The sequence below is a fragment of the Anarhichas minor genome, unplaced genomic scaffold (assembly GCF_050575085.1).
Source record: "Anarhichas minor isolate MPS153535 unplaced genomic scaffold, ASM5057508v1 ptg000012l, whole genome shotgun sequence".
NCBI lineage: Eukaryota > Metazoa > Chordata > Actinopteri > Perciformes > Anarhichadidae > Anarhichas > Anarhichas minor.
In genome coordinates this window covers 4,184,756-4,206,622 of record NW_027466458.1, presented here as the reverse complement: position 1 = coordinate 4,206,622, position 21,867 = coordinate 4,184,756, and the positions used below count along the sequence as shown (strand labels likewise).

General features: G+C 39.6%; 2 protein-coding genes across 4 annotated transcripts in view; one reads left to right on the top strand and one right to left on the bottom strand.

The window, feature by feature from the left end:
* The window catches only part of helz (helicase with zinc finger), a 44,566-nt gene extending 39,892 nt beyond the window's left edge, over positions 1-4,674 (top strand). For both annotated transcript variants that reach the window (XM_076090338.1, XM_076090337.1), the window contains one exon: positions 321-4,674. In XM_076090338.1, coding sequence (XP_075946453.1) covers positions 321-763 — 443 coding nt within the window. In that variant the 3' untranslated portion in view covers positions 764-4,674. The remainder of the gene's footprint in view (positions 1-320) is intronic.
* Positions 4,675-6,675: 2,001 nt separating this feature from the next.
* On the bottom strand, positions 6,676-16,601 carry LOC142948353 (voltage-dependent calcium channel gamma-1 subunit-like). Of its 2 annotated transcripts, XM_076090340.1 has the most exons (5): positions 16,578-16,601; positions 15,125-15,344; positions 9,720-9,794; positions 7,167-7,313; positions 6,676-7,009 (listed from the first exon to the last, which is right to left on the bottom strand). In XM_076090340.1, the coding sequence occupies exons 1-5, from the start codon at positions 16,599-16,601 to the stop codon at positions 6,777-6,779; spliced, it is 699 nt and encodes a 232-aa protein (XP_075946455.1). In that variant the 3' UTR covers positions 6,676-6,776. The 2 variants fall into 2 exon arrangements, with proteins under 2 accessions (XP_075946455.1, XP_075946454.1); XM_076090339.1 differs by lacking the exon at positions 16,578-16,601 and having other exon boundaries at positions 15,125-15,362.
* Between the last annotated feature and the right edge of the window lie 5,266 nt (positions 16,602-21,867).

The window sequence follows — 21,867 nt, the reverse complement described above, 5'->3', positions numbered from 1 at the left end:
TAGAAGTAGAGAGAACTCAACAATGTCTTCTGTGCAGTATAACACAGTTACAATGCCATAAATCATTACAAAAAGGGAACAAAAACAAAAGTGTATTTTCTTTGATAATGAAAAAAAAAATGGAGGCTCTACATGTATACATTGAACTATTTCGATTTTTGAAAGATGATAATCTGACAATTATGACTGTGTATTATGTGTAGTTTAAAGCGTGCTTTTCCATCCTACCGGCCTGTTTTGGGGTTCAGAGGGTTAAAGCATTATAATCTTTTACACAGCGTTGTTTTGGGAACTATTTATCATGTTCCATCCTGTTCCAGCTTCCAAGGCCCTTCGTCAGACAGAGGAGCAGGTGAAGGCTGAGGTCACAGCAGCACAGCAGACGCACCCACACTCCCTCAACTCCCTTCAGCATCTTGGACAGTTTCCTCCTCTCATGCCCAATAACAAGCAGCAGCAGCAGCAGCAACAACAGCAGCAGCAACAACAACAACAACAACAGCAACAGCAGCAGCAGCAGCAGCCACCACCACCACCGCCGCCGCCACCCCCGCCGCAGGCTCCCACAGAGGCCAGCCAGGGGGCTCCAAATTTGAGCAAACCACCGACCATGTCCTACGCCAGCGCCCTCCGTGCTCCACCCAAACCCCGAGCTGTTCGCCCTGAACAGGTCAAAAAGAACAGCGACCCTCTCTCCCTCTTACAAGAGCTGAGTATAGGAAGTTCAAATGGTAGCAATGGGTACTATTCCTACTTTAAATGAGTGTCACCCCTCCCACATATTAAGTAAGTGATGAAATATAAAACTAAACAAAAAAAAAAAAAAGGTAAAACTGTTTCTAAAAACACCAAAAAAAAGATAGTGCAAAGTGCATTTATAAATTGTTTCTATCAGTAGGTTTTTTTCTGCATTTTGTTTCATTTTAACTTTTTATTTGTAACAGTCATCTTTTCTCCTGTTTCACATATCTGTGAAGAAAATAAGTATATATAATGAATGCATTACTGGTATATATACATACTCACTATGTATATATGAATATATACTTATATTATCTACACTTGTATATGTACGTAATGCTAAAAAAAAAGTTATAAAAAATAAAAAATAAAAAATACGAGTTTGGTTGACCACTTAGCTACCTGCATATTTTTCCTAATTGAAGTTGGTTTTGTTGGTTACTAAATAAGTATGTTGAAGTTTTTATCATTTTGTATTCTTCAGTTTTGAGTGGACGTCACGTCTTGATTTTTCATACTACTGTAGTTGTGGTAATGGACAAAAAGCTAAGTGGTCAACTGACACAGAAACTACATGGAACAGTGTATAGAAGTAGATCAAATTTCCTCTAATCTGTAAATATGAAGAAAATAAAAGACTGAATTGTATGCCACAGACATGTCCTTAAATTCCTGTATCATGCTAGCTTTTGCATTATGAATTATTTTCCGTTTGTTGGCTTCTGATCCTTAATTCTTAGACATCCTGGGAGAATAGCTGGGAATTATTTTCAGTGATTTAGTAGAAAATGTGATTATTTACTGCTTATTTACTAAAATAACAATACAAATATTGACTGCGCATTTTTTACTTTTCACCAGTCTCATCGGCAACAAAAGAGTGTGAAAAATGTCAAAATAGCAGCAACCGTGAGATTCCTCCCTTGTTTGTTTTAAGGATCAGAGAGCAGCAGACGTCACTGTCTGTGATCAGATTATCCCAAACTGCTTCGCTTGTGGCCGATGCTCATTTTATTTTATTGTATTTCTTTTCTTTGTGTCAGCAGAAATCTTCAACACAGAAATTGTTTCAATAACTGTTGAGGATATGAAATGGGTTATATTTTTTTTTGTCACTAATTGATATTGAGCTTTTTTTTATTTTTAATAAAGGTTGCAGTACTCTGAAGGTTTGTGAAAGTGAAGGCAGAGAGGTGAGGTCAGAGTGATGTGTCATGATAGGTAAGTTAAAACGGAGGGTGTGATCAACACTGTCTGTCAGATGTTTTTGAACACGCTAAATGCAAGCTTTTTCTGGTTAAATCTGAAGTATATTGAAACTGTAGATTCATAGTAAATACCCTTTAATAATACACTAGTGTTTGTGGCTTTTTATTTGATTAGAAACCACCTTGATCTTGGTCACAACAGCAAGCAGCATACTGTATTTGGATCATTGGTGCTGTCTATGCTCTTAACATACTGTTGGTCGTATACTTTCCCAGTTTCTAGATACCTTTTCGTAGTGTAAGCCAGATTGCCCAAAGACCATTTTGCCATCTTCTAATCTCTGAATAATATGAACCGTATAACAGACAATAATCCAAAATCTCAAACAAAAGGTGGTATTTGCTCCCAGTTCCAACAAAAGCATTGATCATTGATTATACAAGTATAAGTCAAAAGCATTTCCCGAACCCCTCCTTTTCTTTCTGACTTCATGGAAATTAAAGCAAACTGATTGCTCATGCCTTTCAACACTGCTTGAGATTTAACCCCAAAAAAATCCCACACAGTGAAAGTATACAGTACGGTGTTCAAAGACGTGTGACTGGTAATGTGTCTGTTTTTTTCGACTGAGCTAAATGAGAACAAATCGTTAATGACGTTTGCACGTTGTTACTGGTCATTCAATTACTTTATTCACCTTTTTTTCCAGTCTGATCTGATTAATAAGTTGATGTTAAAGCGGTAGATTAATCTTCCCTTTTTAATTGAATTGGAAAAAAGCTCCGACTGTGCTTCACATTAGCGGCGTCAACACTACTTTCGTCAGACACGACGACGTGATGAACACAACACATTGAACGTTCACGTTTGAGGTCCAGTCAGTGAGTTGCTCTTTAGTCGACATACAAACGCACACGGAAGCCACACAGCTTTCATGCACATGAATTTCACTGCGAACATAGTGAAGCCTCTGTGATCTGAAGTACCTTGCAAGAGAAATATAAAAAGATGCCGATACTATATCTGCCAGGGCTTTTTCCTTTTTTATGAAAGCAATACTGGAAACAGTCGTCCAGTGCTCGGTCCTGTTCTATGTAATTCATTTTAATTGTAAAAACACCACTGCCCCATTTGCAAATTCCAACATCCTGCTGTTTCATGGCTTTCATACGTCATTTACAGTTAAATCTCTTAAAACGTCACCTCCCCCAGAAAGCTAGTGCCCCACAGCGAATAACTTAGATGTGTTTTTAACAGTCAGCGGAGAGCTTCGTTGTTTTCTTCTTTTTATTTTTGTGCGTTTTTAAGTTTTGACATTGTAATTCAGAGGTCCAGATTTTCTGACTTGGCGGAGAACAACACATACTTGTAAATATGCATTTTCTAGGTATTTACAAACAAGAACCTTGGGATCGCCTCAATTTTGTAGAAGCTGTTCAAAGAAGAGGTATGCCCTTTTTAATTATGCAAATTCACAAAAAAATAATAATTCAAAAAATGGACAACAACAACCTAGTTGCGACATCTTGTTGACAACTTTTTAGATTTTTTTTTGTTTCTTTTATGTAAGATGGTGTCTGGCTGATTTGACAAAGAGGAGAACTTCTGTTGCAGCTGTTATAAGATGACTTATTTCACTGTACAATACATATTTTTAAGTATATGTTGCTGAATTTGTCCTGTTCTGTTATCTCACCGCTGTACAACAATCAACATGGTTTTGTTTTTGTAATGTGAAGTTTTTTCTTTTCATGCATGTTGAGATGACCTGGCTGGTTTTTATCCCTGTTTTTATTAGTTTGTATTGATTTGTGGATGAAAAAAGAAGAAAAAAAAAAAAGCTTTTGTTCAACCTACAGAATCAAATTTTGGTATATTATTTGATGTGTACAATAACTTGTGACAATATCAACAAAACTATTATAATATTTTACTAACATGTCAATTGAGTATGTAATGGTTATGTAAGATCTTCTTTTCTGCAGTTTCTTAGCAGCGCTAAAGCGGAGGTTGCTCCCTGGTGTGTGTTGTATTTCCGAAGCTTTGGACACGTGTGTTTGGGGGAATCATCTCCCCAAAGCAGTCGTTGGCTAATCTCTGAAGTTGTGCAATACTAATATTTCACCGCTTCTTCACTTTTATTTATTTTTTACGCAGAAGAGATTGAGCCAAAGACATTTTAAAGGGATTTTATTTACAAATCTTTGTCATTGCTGATTTGTTTTTATGGCTTCATTTTAGTCCTTTTGTTTCCAAAATTAGTTGATAGGATCTTTGCTTTGAAACAAAGGGTTTTTACTCTTGTAATGAAGTTCCACCTCTTAATATTGCACCATATATCATCATATGAATTACTTTCTTTAAAGAAAACAAAGCGAAACCAACGTGTGTGTGTGTGTGTCTGGCAGGCACATGGAAAGGGAGCAACCTTTTGCCCAGCCAGTAGAGAGCACTGTGTTCAGCCTTCTATAAACGCCACATCTCTTCCTGTTATCTGTTTGCTCTCCTCTGTTCTTCCCTCGCTGCAGTGAATCAATGGCACACCTGTTCCCCCCCAGCCTCCCATTCCCATTGGTTCCTCCCTCGTGGGTACAAAATAATGAATAGATCTGTTTTACTCTTCTTCATTTCAATTGGTGGTGGTTATAATAAAGGATTTAGACTGTGTTTCAAAAGTTTATTTTCTTTTTTATTTGTTTCTCTATTAAAGTGTTTTTATTGAAACTGCTCGAGTTCTCTCTTTTTTCTTCATCCTCTGCCTGTGTGCCTATATTGAATACCAGCCGATGTGTACAGGAATTATTAGGGGTTTGAAGTTAATTAATTAAACGTCAAAGGTTTCCACTATCTTCCTAGAAAATGGTCAGTGTCGGCAGCAGCTTCTCCTTTGTCGTGACCTGGCTCGTAGGTGGTGACAAAAGAAGGGAAATGCACACAGTTGTACTGGGAAGATTATATTTATGTACAGAATTTGCTAACTACATGTATGAAATACTCGCAGTAGGTCAGTTAGTGGATGTATGAAAGGGCGTCGCCAAAAGAAAATATGCAAGGAGAGCTGGTCACTCCATCATTTATCACCATAATTTATTGTCCACCTACCAGGACATGAAGGGACACACAACACTCACTAATTCCATCAGCAGCCGCTCATCCGCACTCCTTTTGTCTTTGATACATGGAAGCAAAGGAAACAAACAAAAGACACAAAGCAGTCTCATACAAAAGTTTTCCAAAGCTTATTAAGATTTAATTTTTTGGTTACAAAGATACAGCACATTTCAAACACACCTACACAGAATACACTGCATTCAGAAATGTGTTTGATTTGATTAACGAAATGGACTCAAACATAAGAAAGAGAATAAAGAAATGCACTACTTTTACATACAATTTTTCTTTTTGTTTCACTTGTTTTTTTAGTTAAAACATGTCAGAAAAGTCAAAAGAATATATAATTAGAAATAAAACAAATGGACTTCAGCCCTAAACAACCTCATGACATGGACAGTTGCTCTCACAAACAGCTGCAGGTTTTGCACAAAAAGTTGCTTAACTGCGTCAATATACACGGGACAGCAGCTGTTTCATACAGAAGGCGATGCTGAGCAAAGTAAAACAAATGTCCCAGAATACCCACAGCTACAGCACAACACAAGACCGTACAGGGTGCTGTCAAGACAAATTGTGCTAAACCTGAATAACTTTACTCCTGTGGTGGTGTTTTTCATACTTTCTCTGTTGTGATGTTGCACAGTCGATGTTGCACTCCGCCTCGGAAAAGGTGTATAGTATTGTATATGGTTTTGTATACAATATATTTATATTGTATGTGGTCTGAAGGCCCGGTAAGCAAAACCAATTTGCCACGTGTTTCTAACGGGTCATGATGACTCATGAAAACGAACAGAGAATTATTTGTATCAGTTTGGTTTGGAAGCTGTCAACAACAAGTAGAAGGCCTTGAATGTGCACCTGCTAGAGCTGAACCTTTTCCAACATGCAGACCGTGTGGGTGTTTAGCATTCAGCCGGCCACACGAACAAACCTGCTCTGTGCTGCGGCTTTGCCTAAAATCAGTCATCTTTAAAGGTTCTTTTGTAAATCTTAGAAATATAAAATGCACATTTGAAATACATATGTCGAAACTTATCTTACTTAATCGATATTTCTTGTAAGTAAATGATTCCTTGAGCGATCCCACACAAAAATCCACAGATGACCAGACCGATATATACAAGATATCAAACATGAAATCAAAGAAAAGTCCCTGCTTCACATGACAGGCTGTAACTGTTTGAACTATATTCTCAGAATGTGAATGAAACTAACTTAACCTTAACCCTATAACATATTTGGGAGACCAAACCAGACCATGTCACATAACAGTGACGTTTATTAAAAGATGTTTAACATTTCTTTTTAATGTGCTGGCAGTGAAAGAGTTTCAGCCAAAAAAAGAAGAAACAGAAGTAGAAGAGCTGTTGGCTCTCACTGAGAAGTATGTTTGTTTCTAGGCCTCAGGTCAGATTTGAGCTCTGATCTCCAACACGAACCATAGCAAAGCAGGTGCTGCTGAGGACTGCCTTATTTTTCACTCTGGGTTGAGCATACAGGAAAAGGCAAACATTCAAAATGTATAATTGCAGGAAGGTAATTTTCCCATCTTGGCTATGGTCCATCCACAACCAAACCAGTTCCTGTCATCATGCCGTTACTCTTTTATTTCCAGCTCCTGTTCTTGAAATTAATTTTTACTCAAATCTGTTCTCAAAACAAAAGACACAGTCACTCTCATCCTGCATTGATCTCTGTCTGTCTAGCTATCACTCGACTTGATCCGGCTCGGCATCCATGCAAGTCTCCCACGGATTCCTGGGCATCTGCGGCATGGAGAGGAGCAGGAGGGCGATGCCAGTGAGAAAGAGGAGAACGAAGCCGGTGCAGGCACAAGCGAAGGACCAGGCGTAGTAGTACTCGATCCAGATTGTGTCCTCGCTCTCGATCATGCGTTTGACCGACTGGCGCATCACTTCCAGTGAGATGAAGGCGCAGAGACCTGGGATGGACAGGGATGTGTGAGCATGAGTCGGGTAGTGCAGCTCTCGTCACATGACAAATGATGTGACCACAAAGGCAATGTGGGAGGTTTTTTTTGCATTCCAAAATGTAAATGCTGCGGGGAAATTGAAATTTGGTTGGTAAACTGGACTCACCTGCAAATGCAAAAAACATGCCAGCAGGTTTGAGGAGGTAGTCTCTTCCTTTGCCTTTACCGGTACAGGATCCGACCAAGCACAGAGAGCCCAGGATCATGAAGGCTAGACTGAAGATGGAGATGGCTGCGGCCGAGATGTTGTACTCTGGAGAGAAAGAGACCAAGAGTGTTGACATGAGGTAGTTCATGAATTACCTTTACAATCCAATGACATCAAATAAGTTAAGATCATTGTCATCATAATATGTAATGTCACATTGTTCACATGGAGTGAAATGCATTTATTGTAATGTGTGTTAGAGACACATTTTCTACAATCAAATGTAAGAAACTGCTTCAACAAGCAGTATGAATTATTCAAAAGTCACATCGCTACTCTTGTGTAATTCGCTGTTTAGTTACTTAAACACAAAATCACCACACATCTTTTTATAACCCGTTTGACATTATTTTGAAACACCCTATTTTACATTTTGAGCCAGTTTGGATCCTTTAGAAATGAGCTGGTTTTAGCAGGGCACGGCCTTGGCAGAGGTGGGCTCTCTTAGAGCCCCCTTCTAGTTCTACATTGTTCTTATTGTTAACAAATCCCATTAAAAATAACAGACAAGAACGCATTAGTTCATCTCCTGAGACTTTTATTTTTTGTCTGTTACACCCAAGCTGTCAAGTTCATGCTGAAGACATACAAAAATCACAGATGTATAGTTTATTTTTTATTTTGATGTTGTTTCCTAAAACAGTTGAGCACTGTAGTTTGTAGAAAATATCATTCAAACTGAGTAAACTGTGCATTTGTTTGGGGCACAGACTCCGTGGGATCGACTCAAAGTAAACTACAGTGGCCACGTTCATGGTAACGATGGAACATGTCACCCAGTGCAACAGTGTGTCTCATTGATGTGTTGTTAATAGTGTTTGGACAACGATGGAGCTCTATGGCACAGAGGAGGCTTCAGCTACACAGGTAATAACTACATTTTTTGTTGGTTTTGGTCTTTTCATGGAATTTGTTGACTGTAAGAAAAAGACTCGCTATTAAAGCAATAACCTTTCATTCAACATACAAATATGCTATATGATTGTAATTTGTTTACAGATAACGAGCGTCTCAGTAACAGGGACAGCAGCTGGCTTGTTTTTTTCCGATCAGAGAGGTGGATGTGATGGGAGGCCTTTGATCTGCCGCCTGTTTGCCTGTGAACCATGCCCAGGGGAGAGGCACTCCTTTGGGGGAGAGAGCCTTCATCTTCTGCTGGCAGGTGAGGATGAGCCGCACCCTGAACACGCTGTGTTCTCTGAGATACTGCACGTCTGTGGAGCTCATTGGCCGGCTCAACACCAAAGTTTCTCAAAAGCCAGAGCAAGGGAGACATGTGTTTTGTGTGCACTGGTGAGAAAGACAGTTCTCCAAAATAAGATGGCACAATAAAGGTTATGTAGACATTTTGCTCAGTTTAGTTATGTTTGGAAAAGATATACGAACAACCTCCAAATGTTAAGATCTATTCTTACAGCATCCATGACTATTCTCAACTTGTAAGAATTCCATAACAGTCAATTTATTTTCCCCTGGCGAACTCACTATTGTGAAGAGTCTGTACTGTATGGCTGTCATACAACATGCGCTGGCTGTACGGTCACAGCTGTAACAGGGTCACACTGGAGAGAGAAACATGGAGAGAATGGGGGCTGGAACAAACACACACAGCTCTAAAACGTTGACTGTACCGTATGTACAGACCGTATTCGCTTGCACTGTTCCTGAGGAGCCATGTGTGAAACACAGTCAGCCTTGTGTCAGTACACAACGGCTGTGTCTTGAAAATAATCTGGCGATGCGATACGATACGTATTTGCAATATATTGCGATTAAAAAAAAAAAATCAAATTTTAGAAAAACTGTCAGTGTAAAGAGCACACCGTCATATACATACACTCTGAGTAAAAAATACACATTTTATGCACATTTTTACGCAATCAGAACAGTAGGATCTGCATTTGCATTTATTGCAACATCATAGCACTACTTTTTGTGCAGTCTGAGCCACTTTCTGTCACAAATCTTTGCATGTAAACTATTAGCTAAACAGAATATATACAGTATCAGTATATAAAGAAATATGAAGTTTTTCCAGTTATTACCTGCGTGAGCATGTTGACTTTTAGCCTGTTGGACAAAGGGTTGGGAAACAATAAAAGAAAATCCAATTGCCTTTCACCCAGAACTTCTACATATCCAATGTTGAGTTTTATCATTGACAGCTGGTCCAGTACACCTGCTGTGACACCAATAGCTGTTCTGAGGTCAGTAGTAAAACATGAGTGGAAATCTGAATCGTAGATCAGAGCAGAGCCGCAGCAGCAGGTGAGGTCAGTTGGGAATACGTGATGAAGCCAGTTTGATGTTTTACTTCACACAGACTGGGAAGTCCTAATGTTCCAAGGAATATATTTCAGAATGAATTCACAGATGAATCTCTCCCCTTTTCATGTTTAGGCAAGATAGCATGAAAGTCACGACGATAGGGGAACAATGACAGAAACCTACCTTTTTGTGTTTTATATTCAAATATCTCGGCATCCAGCCCTGGAGTGAAGTGTCTGAAGTAGGTGCAGTTTTCCTCTGTGAAAAGAAAGAAAATAGGATTTAGTTCAAATTTACACATCAAATGATTTGTGGGCCCTTTGAGGCAGCACAACAAGGTGTAAACACAACAATAGTATATACATCATATATATATTATCACCACATGGAATTGTTATGGCTGACCTGTTGTCAGCTGCCCATTTACAATGCAGACATTTGTATTTATTTGGAGTCACAATTGTGTGTTTCGGTGTCTGTATGCATATATATATATATATATATATATATATATATATATATATAATCCTCTGTGGCTTCATCACGAAATTGAAATTTCATGACATTAATTAAATGTCTTAATATGCAAATCCATGCTTAATGTGTAAAAAAAATGAGGGAATCATCAAGAAAAGGTTATGTAGCCGAGATGTAATAGTTCATTAGTTAATTAAAATGTCACCGTGATGGATGCCTTGAACTGCTTTCAACTCTGAAGACCAGTGTGCCCATTCTCTCATTATCTCACTTTGTTGACCAAAATCTTTTTTCAATCTAAACCAAAATAAACCAACTCTTTATCAAAATTGTCATGTTATGAACATCTTTTTGTTTACTTTTGCTGTAAACTTGACCCCTAATCTGCGTTTTAGAATGAATTTCTATTTCACTAAATAAGCTGAAGTTGTGTTTAGGGCCAAGTCTTCTTTCTTTGCTGAACCACTGAACTTTTTCACACTTCTATTCGATCATGAATAAATGATGGATGGCTATAAAAATCAGATTTATAGAGCTTTTTGCACCATAATGTATCACATGAAGATGATACTTTGAACACCTTACACCGTCTCAGATCCATCCCACATTGTTTTTACAAAAGCATCTCACAGATTGACACTACCAGGATAATATTACCACTAAAATGGTTATGAGATGGCGTGCAGACCCTGGTCTGCTTTGTGTGGGTCGCTTGTCAAAGTAAAAAATAGCCACAACAGACATCACAATCTTCTCTCCTGTTGAGCAGACAAGGTGTTAAACCTTGGGGATTTGCACAAATAAAGCCAGGCCGCTTTTTTACACATTTTTAGATGTTTTGCCAAGTGTTAAAAAAAGGTTTAGCTTCCAAGTCAAGTCATTGACTTATCTCATACCACATACTTCCTGTAGGGGCGTGGTTAAAAGTAGTTCATAAAGTGCACACAGGGTGGTAACATCTGAGGCTTCGCTTCATGTAATGCGTGTTTCTGAAAGCAGAAGAATGTCTTGGCATTAAAAAGAAATAACTTGTGGTTTCGGATGATCGTATGTGCAGAAGGAGTGAGGACGGTTATGTGCAGTATGTAACACCAGATCACTCTGTCACATCTACTCTCATGAAAGTCAAGTGCACATCAATGATGATTATGCTATGAGGTCTCCACTCACACGATTGTTCCTAATCCCTTTTTTACAGACAGCTTCAGGACATGTTTGAAATATCGCATAGTGATTAAAGCTTGACGACCCGTGCTGGGATGGTAGATCATTTTCCTGTGTACCCTGTAAACCATGGAAACAAGCTAAATGGGATGTCAGATGGCTCTACCAGGAAATATCAGAGTAATCTGATATAATAGGCAAAAAACAATAACTCTGAGTCATATTTTTCAAAGCCAAGGCAACATTGCAATGTTTACAAAAACCTCCTTTGAAATTACAAGCTTTTAGTGCTGCAGGCCAACACGATCCAGCACACACATACAAAAAAAATGTTTTCATGAATGAGTACGGGGACTGGCCATTAAAAACAGAGGTTGTTACTAAGCAACGAGCTCCACCGTTTTCACTGTAGAAGGCACGTATTAAAGAGAGGTGGATGTGATAGAGGCTTGTCAACTATTAGCACTTCTTAGCCAGACCTTGTATTGAAAAGAGAGGCTGAAAAATATCTTTGAACTCCACTAACTTCCCAAAAATATTCACGTTTTTAAATGAATGCAAATCCACTACGCTCTATACTTTACCACCAGACAACTCCTCCAAAGGCAGGAAACATGGTCTCATCTGTATGTGAGATAAGATGTCTTTTTAGGTCCAGGGTGGAAAGATGGAAGAACTGCCAGCAGGCCAAGTGTCTCTTCATTCACTAAATGCATATCTGGTTTGTTATTTATGTTGAAGTGGAGCCACTCAGCCTTGGAGTGGATGCTTTGAGCTCATTATCTGTATCAAGCAGCTTTATTCCCACATGTGACTGAATGTGTGTTGCCTATTTACACCTTTCTGTACCATCTTTACAGCGCAAAGCTTCAATAAAGATATGAGGAGCTGGAGGTGAGAAATATATCTGCTTGCCGCAAATGGCGTATACACACTGACGCGCACTGCTGCACCACTTGTGGCTGGTCCTTTTTACTGCTAGGCCGTGGTGACGAGTGCTGTAAAGCCCCTCTTATTCCTAACAGGGTAAATCCGTCATCTTTCTGAAGATCAGTTGAGGACATCGGATTAGCAGCATTTCTGCACAACGCAGATCACACTTTATATAGCTTTGGCATGCACTGTCTATTAATTTTGTCAGCGGCGAAAGCTATGATTGGCCCAGACCTCTGAGCCCTGGTGTTTGTTTTGTCTGCTCTATTTGGGTGTCGTTACCTTCCTCATACAAGTCCTTTACAAGTGTCGGCAACAAGTGTCGACAACTTCAGTTATGCCATATGTGTATATGCCATAGAAAATGTGTGTATTTTTCTATGGAGCCTGGCAACTACTACACTCGTTTTAGAAATCATGCGCAAAATGTATCAATTAAAGGAAATTACAATTTGACCACATTTTACTACCTGTCGTGCTCTGTTAATCTGAGCACAAACTAGAGCTTTGATTCAGCTATAAACCCAGAGAGGCATAGGCCACCTGTCTAACTAAGTGTTTAAGACTTCACTGGCAGTTCCCCAGCTCCATATAAGAAGCCTATCCCTTGGTTGTTAGGTCATTTGAGTGCCTATAAAGGCAAAATACCAGTGGTACCACTTTCTTTTATAACTATGCATCCCATGCCGGGGAGTGTTAAGTAATTTGAGTGACCGCGGAGATGTGAAGCTGCAAGAGGGTCTCGTGGGAACAGGTTGGTGGGACAGCAGGCCTTAAAGCTATGCCGGACCTATCCATGAGGCCCTGTCACTCAGAAGGCCGCTGAACTCGGCGTGAACACTTCGCCTCCACCCAAGACAGCTGAGTATTTACGTGGCCTATATTTATAACCACGGATGCTTGTTGAGCAGTTTAAAAAACCACACCCTTTCTCTTCCTGGAATCATGGTTAAAAACATTACAATCATTGCCTCTGTATGCTGTGGCAAGGAGGAGCATTGTAACATATCTGATGTTTCTTATACAACTCACAGCAGCTCAGAAAACCAGGATGAAAAGAAAAGTATAAATCAAAAGGAGAACTCGGACGACAGTCATCTAAAACTAAAATAGCCTTCGGGAAAATTTTGGCTCGGATGAAACAACATAGAGTGGGATGCAAGTCTGCATTGTATGCATTAAAGTTGTTCCTGAGATCATCTTTGTCAGCAGTAGACCTGCATAACAGCTCAGCCCATATTTTCCAGATAAGTGTCTCGCAGTGGGAACCTCCTCACATACTGTTTAAGTCCTGCTTTGAATCAGAGGTTGACACCTCTCTGAAGCCATGTGGCTATGATAAACAATAACGTTCCTGTCCAAATACAGCTACTGGGCTGGGAGAAACCCCCCGGGAGACTGATGGATTTACTCACTTCTCAAATAAAGGCTGCCAAGGTGGCCATCACAAATCACAGGTGTTATTGAAGAAATGAAAGCCATTTGTTAGGAACAGGTGGCTGACTCTCTACAATGCACATGATATTATAAACTCACTTTCCAAATATTTAAAGATCACCACTGTCAGGATGTATGTACAGAATGTATGCATGTGCAGAAAAAGGCTCTTGAAGCATTTGCCACTTGCATCTGATAAATACCCCACGCCTTTGTGGGCTGAGCTGATGTAGTATATTCAGCACATGCTTGCCATGTCTGCACCAAAGAACCACCCTCAGACATTTCATCTGCTTCTGGCCCTGCAGTGCAGACAGTGTCTGGGATTCCCAAAAGTCTAACAGCCGCCATCAGTTGGGACATATTTTGGGAGTTTCTCTCAGCCTTGTGAGTTGGACAAATTTGGGGGGGAAGTTTCAGGCCAATTTACATAAAGCGTCACGCAGGGGGAGATAACGAGCAACAGTCAGATAATGGTTTCTCAGATAACAGTAAATTTGCCAGCGCGGTTCAGCAGATGAGTGAATCCCACAGCAACTCATTGAGACAAGAGTCACTGCAAGTCAGCAACTGCTCGACACTGTTGACATCAATTTGATTTCATTACAGTCACGAAGGGCTGTGGTGAACACCTATTTAGATCCTTTACTTGAGTTTAAGTAACACCACAACCTACTCCATGCAATGATTGTATGCTAAAGTACTATTGTCTGCTCGCCCCTTTCACATTGTTGTACTATGAAGTCAGTACTGAATGTGTTTTCATTATTTCATACTTTAAATGTATAGTGGAGCGAGTAGAAGAATCCACAAGACTTCCCCCTGAAGTGTCGTGAGGCAGAGTTATACAGTAATATAGAATTGAAGGATCTATGTAATTTGAGACTATAAATAGAAAATACAGACAGTATTCTGACACAGAACCCATTTATTATTTAGAGTTTTATGAGGAGTGGGACCTGCAAGATAAAGTGTTACCAATGGGAATACTGAATTAAAGTACCTCCAAAGTGTGTTTAAACACAGTGTGTTTGAGCTATAGAGTGTCTGTATATGTCAGGTACTGGCTCCCATGTTGTATGGAGAACTGGCAAACTGGTTTTAAATAATAAATGCCTCTTTAAACAGAGAGGAGACAACAATCAGTCAAATCAGCTAAAGTGGTGTTTGCAGCCCCTTGGCACTCCATGCCTATATAAAGATAAATATTTACTGTGGTCAGGTCCAGTCTTTGAGTCAGCTTACTGATGGGCTGCATTTCAACACCACTGATGAATGACAATGGAAAACATCTAATTATTTCCCTCCAAAAATGTATACATTATGGAAGGATACATGCATCTCACTACGATTAGGATCTTTCTTCCATTTCACGAGGAGGTTTATGGAAGTTTAAAATGTCATGTGCCATATCAAGTGATCCTGCATTGGAACCTCTATTCTTAGAAGCTCCCCACCTCAGAGCTGTGGGCTGGATTGCATAGAGGCACCTCACAGTTACAGACGAACATTATTAATACGGTATTGTCATTTTATCTGTCAGACGCATGAGAGTTTTCGCTCCAATGTTCTCTTACCTCCAGGCAGGCTGATGGGTCCGCAGCCATGTCCCTGCATGAAGTTCTCCGAGCTGATGTAGATGTACTTCTTGCACAGCCTCCACAGGCCGAAGTGGGCCGCCTCGCAGGTCGTATTGGCTTTATCCACCTTCGGGCTGAGCACGGCCCAGTGGTCCGTTACCACTGCAGTGAACATGCATGCCATACCCACTAGTAGCACGAAGATTGCAATCTTTATCTTTGTCCGCTTGTGCATGTTTCCAGGTGGGGAGATTTCTGTTCAGTGAATCTTCTTCCCCTGATATGAAAAAATAAATTGTAATGTGAACACACTGGTCTGTGTCCCTGGGGCTTCTTTCCTCAGTGACTGCAGCAAGCTTCCAACAAACTCTCTTCTCCGTTTCTCTCTCCGCCTAAGACCAGTGTCTTCTCTCCCCCTGTCGCAGATCTGTGCTTCTGGTTCGAAAGGAAAGGGGCCAGACTGCTCTGTCCTAGTTAGAAGTCCCCTTTTCCCTTCTCACTATGAGTTGCTGTATAACTGTGGGGCTGCAAGTTTAGACGTACAGCTGTTGAGGAAGATCTAGAAAGTTGATGACCAAACCAACTGTCTGTCATCGTGGGCAATGGGGCGTAGAGGATGCTGCATGTGTTTGGTAGGTGGGGGTGGGGGCTATAAATGTGACTGGTGAGTCAAGTTGTCAGGCTGTCTGCGTATCCGGTTGCAGTGCCCGTGAGTGGAGATGTGTAACGTGCCATAATAAGTGGACTCACATAAACAGTTATACACGCAACTTTCAACATGGACGTTTCAGCATTGTGAGAATAGTTTCCCCTGGTTTCCATCCATCTATAGTGGCTGTGTTTTCACTCTCTGCCTCACTACGACACAGCCGTGGTGTGGATTTGTCTCTGTAAACTATTTACTGTATAAGGAGAAAGAGGATGCTACTGTTTACTGATTATAAAGAGCAGCAGCACACAGTTTCCCTGCTAGAACAATACTGCTTTAATAATTCCAGGGACCAACTGTTTCTTTTTTCAGATGGCCAATGTGTCATCGCTACAGCGTCAGGGTAAAATTATTCTTTAACATTTCTACACACTTGTGTGAACGTATCAGAAGTGGGTTTAAAAGGTGAAATCAGTGAGGGGGGCATTCATCTGCTGACTGATGTCCTTCTGAGAAAATTATCATAATATTTTCATCCAACAAATTACAGTTTATATCGTACTGAGGAGTATGAGTGAATACGTCACCCTAGAGGCCCTGCAGAAGTAACAATACCTATAAAAAAGAATAGAAAACATGAGCTCTAACAAGTGTTGTGCCATGCAAAATTCATCACGTTTCCTGCAAATGAGGCTACATGTAGCATAGAAGGTTCAGATGGGCACAGGTATTTACTTTAACAAGAAGAATTCTGATTTAGATGTTGTTATTGCACATCTTTTTGTAACCTTGTCAGCCCACTCTTGTCTCCTTCTGCTTCAGCATTTGCCCATCTAAAGCGCTTGAACCTGCTCCATTCTGCTGTGTTTTCGACAGCAGGTAACAGCTTCAATCTGCCTTTTTCACAGACGACGTGTTAACTTGTCACAGTAAGAAAAGCACAGGTAGTGAAATGAATGACAGCTGAATTCCAGTTGGCTGCTTCAGTTTCAGGTTCCTGATATATTGTTCATGCTCGCTCACAGTCACTCTCACTGAAACACTTGAAGAGAAAACAGCCATTGTTAGCGTTATTAGAAACATCTGTGCTTTTCCTACCAGCAAGTCTGTGAGAAAAGCTGATTGCAATGGCCATGGCAGAGAACAGTTGGTGCAATGGTGAGTTGAGATAAGCCCCTGTGATTCTGAGGCTTTTACACAACTGTCTGACGCTTACCCCTTACTCCTTTGAACTATTTGTGACATATAGGAAATCACTATGAAACGCCAGTAGTTTGGCATTGTACTTGTGCCTGATCAAAATATCTTTACTACCCATACGCCAATCTATTTTGGCTTTGAGACTCATGCATCCTAAAAACATGGTGAGTCTGATTTATAGCGGGTGTTTGCCTGAGTGCTTGATGATTTGAAGGCCATGTTAGGTGAGGTGAGGAGCCGACTCAAATGTTTGAATTTTACATTTTTGATACTAAATAACTTTTAAAATAATTATTAATTAATGAATGAATGAGGAAAATGACAAATAAACTTGACTTGCTTGACCAGTTACCATGGGGATAAGACAAACAAATCAAATCAATGTGCTTAAATCTTTTTATCATAAATCATGAGCAAACTTTATGCCTTAAAAGAAAACCAAACAGATGTTTAAATTCTATTCACTTTTTTTATTTCAGAGTAATTTATCAGCAAAATGATACATTACAAACCTCTCATGGAAATAATTAAAGACACTTGGTATTTACAGGCCCAGTAGTACCATAAATGATACACTATTGATATATGTTTCTATTTCACCAAACATGCAAGTCCTGAACGAAACAGAAAAGGTAAGAATTCCAAGCAGACCATAGAAGGTTGAGGGTTGTACACAAGAAGTTTATAAACCACACTTATGGAAATAATTACTAAAAAGGCACAGTGTGTAGGATTCGGTGGCATCTAGTGGTGTGGTCGTAAATTGCAACCGACTAAATACCCCTCCGTTTACTCCTCCCTTTCAAAGACTGCAAAAGCATGGTCTCGCTGTTGGCCTCACTCAAAGGCCTTCCTTACCATAATAACACTACTTTAGTGTGGCATTAGTTGGCTAGTGTTTGCTATGTCCTTTCTGTGCTCCTGCAGAAACATGACGGTGCAACACGGCCGACTCCTTGAAGAGGACCCGCTCCCTATCTGGATATAAAGAGCTCAACAAAAACACAACAATTCCGTTTTAGGTGATCATACACAAATGAAAACATATGAATATTATATTTTATTTCCGCTAGTAGAATTCCTGAAATGCTACACACTGTACCTTTAAAATGAAAAAAAGGTTTCACATGGCCCCAATTCTTTAGTGTACCAATTTAATACGTATATATTGAAATCTCTTACTCATGTAGTTGTCTTGATTTTATACACTCTTTCTTTTTGGAGGTTATTTATTAAATAATTGAATTGTAACAAAAACTTTAATGCACGCAAGTGGTGAAGTATCATTTAATGTAGTTTGAGTTTAAGGGAAGAAGAAACGGGCTCCATATATCAGCTGAAGGGTTAGGTGAAGGGTTATACCCTCCTTCGTTAGAGCATGTTTAAAGGGTAATTAGGTTATAGTCACAGGTTTACAGTGAGAGATGTTTGCTTGTTTTCAGATAAACTGCAGAAAATCTAGCGTCAATTGATGGCTCCCTTTTATACAAAATGTATTCCCAATTTGATTACAAATCGTTGAAACACTTACACCTGCCAATTATATTTTTAATATCGTTCAAAAATGAGCCTTTGTCATCCCTGCATGTGTTACAAGAGGAGATGTACGATCTGCAACTACATCCGAAATATCTTGAAGTAGCTTTTTGTCACTAAAATTATAGCTGTTAAAGTACTTTTTAAAATAAATCTTTGTTATGGCATTGGGTGTATCAGGTTTAGTATAAAGATACCTGAAGTGTGAACCACTGCTGAACCATTTGTCACGTCAACAAATCAAGGTGCAAAGACAGTACCTGAGTATACTGAGTATAGTAGAGTTTAAAAGCATTATTTTATCTTTTCTGCACAGCAAGGTACCGACAAGCATGTTGACTAGTCCTGTGACTGCATGGAGTTTTGACCCCGCCAGATTCACTGCCGTGCGACATGAGGGAGTGGGGGTGCAGCTTTATTGTGAATGAAAATATCAGTGAGGGTTAGCGGCATTGAAATTCAGAGGGCTTAACAGTCTGGGTGTTGGACAGAGGAGAGGGGTGAAGAAGACTCTTGAATTCAGGGCTGGAATGGAAAACAAGGTCATCAGACCAGTTTGGTATAACATAGATAGGCTACATCACACAAACGCAGAATGAAAAGAAGTCTATTCTAATTCAAGGCTTCCCCTTCTCTACATCAGTGACTTGAATGACAACTACAGCTGACAGAGCAGAGACTCTCTGCAGAGACTCCACGCCCTCACATGGCACTGTTTTAACCCAGTCAAGCGTGTACTAAAGAAAGAGTAAATTCAACTCGTACTAACCCTTCACACACATACAACGCTCACTTTGCTCCATCTCTTGTATGCTTTTTGAAGTCTGGATGAGCATTTGGGAGCCTGTTAGTTCAATCAAGCATTAAGTTACCTGATGTAGATTTATTTTAACCCCCTGTGGTTTCCCGGCTGTCTGACACACAATTTCATAGCAGAGCATAGGAGACCCATCAGCTTCGTGTCATAAGCACAATACTTCCTCTAAGAATAGCAAATGCAGTGAATCAATTCTCTGTTCATATTTGGCATTAAACCACAAGCAGGTCTAAAGGTGAAGTTAACTGTAATTGCTAAGTTGAGTGTCCCCATTAACTATTTAGAATTGCCGTTCTTTAATTGTGATGCAAAACATCTGACTGAGGGTCAGGGTGAAGGTTTTTGTCTTCCCAGCATGGAAGGAGAGGGGAGGAGTCACCCTGGGTGGGGCACCAATTCAGCAGTGGATTGTTCACAACCTTTGGCTGAAATAAGCAAAGGAGAAAATAAACCAATCATTTCCATAATGATACATCCTCTCCACATGGAAATCAGATCATAACATAAAAAATCCAAAAACTGACAAACAACACAACACATTTTCCAAAGACTTGCAATTCTAAAACCCAATGAATACAATAAAAGTCCGTGATAGAGCTCATACAACAACTCACACATTTACATGGGATGATAAAATGCCCCTACTGTCCACATGCAACAGGTGATTATTTTCATGCCTTCTGGTGCTTCCCACCGCTTTAATCCTTCTGGTCAGAGGTCACCGGGAAGCTATTCCAGATACTCAGACTCAGCATACCCACGTGTCCAGTCATGTCAATCTACGTTGACCTCTCTGCATGTCATACAACATTCTAAACTATCTATTTTAATAGAATTATCTGTAAGAAGATCATGTTGCTTAGTTGGTTAGATATAATAGTTTTCCATCAAACACTGGCTCAATTTGTGACCTGTTAACACTCACAGATTCACAGAAACCTTACAGGACAAAAATAAACCATGTGACACAATGTGCTTGTTGCCTGTAAAATGGATGTAATTTTCTGGTTGATAGACCAACAAATAACTGGATTTGCATACAAATGTAGCTGTCCATTGCCATAATAGTGCAATCTTTCAATATCTGTCATGCAATAATAATTGCAATGAATGTTGTCAAAATACAGGGCAGTAAGAGTACAGAAATACTTTAAATAGAACTTCTGCAGTGGCTACAAACATATCAAAAACCCTCTGAACGTAAAAGGCAGTAGTTACAGAAACAAGAGTTAACATCAACACATACAGCGTGATCTCTCCTCTGTATTTACACATGCCAACTAACGGTCTTCGGAGGCTTCGGTAAGGAAAACCAAAACACCGTAAACATATTTGTTCTCTTTCATGATTAGCTCTACATCTCTAAAAGTAATAATCATTTGTTCTACACATCATCCCTGAGCAAATGGAGAGCGAAGTACACAGTCTGTACAAATAATGTTTACGCTGATACGTCACACTGCAGACTGAAATGTACTGACATTATGTGTGCCTATAGTCATTTTTGTTGATGTATATCTACAGATATCTGTATGCAGCCCAATATCATGGCAGGTCGGGCAATAGTCACAGAATACATTCCATTGGTTTTGTGTGCATAACAAGGAATTGTCTGTTTTTTTTCATGTCGTTCAAAACAAAAATAATTCCAATTGAAAGTCAATTAGGACCCTTTTGCATGGTGGACACATACATTAAATGCATCCATGACTACGCAACAGTCAGAGCAAGTGATGTAGTATTTAATATACAAAAAGACTGTTTATGGTGGGCGGGGCGGGGCAGGGCGGGGCAGGGCGGGGCAGTGCAGGGCGGGGCAGGGCGGGGCAGGAGGTGGATGGGTCCAACAAACACAGGACTTTCATCCACGAGACCGGTGTTCGACACCATGTTGTGGTAACTGTAAATAGTTATTTAAAGCCCAACCATGATGTATTTCCAGAACCTAACTAAGTGGTTTTGTTGCCTGAACCTAACTTTTTTTTAAATGTAATGTCGTCCAGAAAAAAAGTTTAGAGCGACACGAAAATACGGACAATGCATGTCCCAGTACACAAAACCAATAGATTGCATTTCATTACGATTTCACAAACTTCCATGAGACTGTGTTGCTATACATGTGTCATAGTATGGCAGTGTCACACACATTTCACATACTGTAGCACACATATTTACTGCCTGACTCACATACAAGCTTGTGAGAGGTTTTTGAGATAGAGTAGAAGTATTTAAATGGCAGTTGAAAAGGCTTAAGACTATCAAAGGTGTACAAATTAAGTTAGCACCAGTTGTGTTAAGTTGCAAATACAATACATTAATACTCAAACAATCACATGAATCACTTCATTTTCACAATTTTTTTTTTGTCTCACAATAAAAGAAATAATTTGATTTCTAAAAGACTATCCAGGTATTTTTAGCAGAAAAACATTACCTGAAGTTCAATATTCAGCCTTTAAAAGCTTAATTAATTTATCAGGCAATTGTCAAAAGAATGCCAGAACAAGGACGATTTTTCAGCATTTATTATTTAACTCT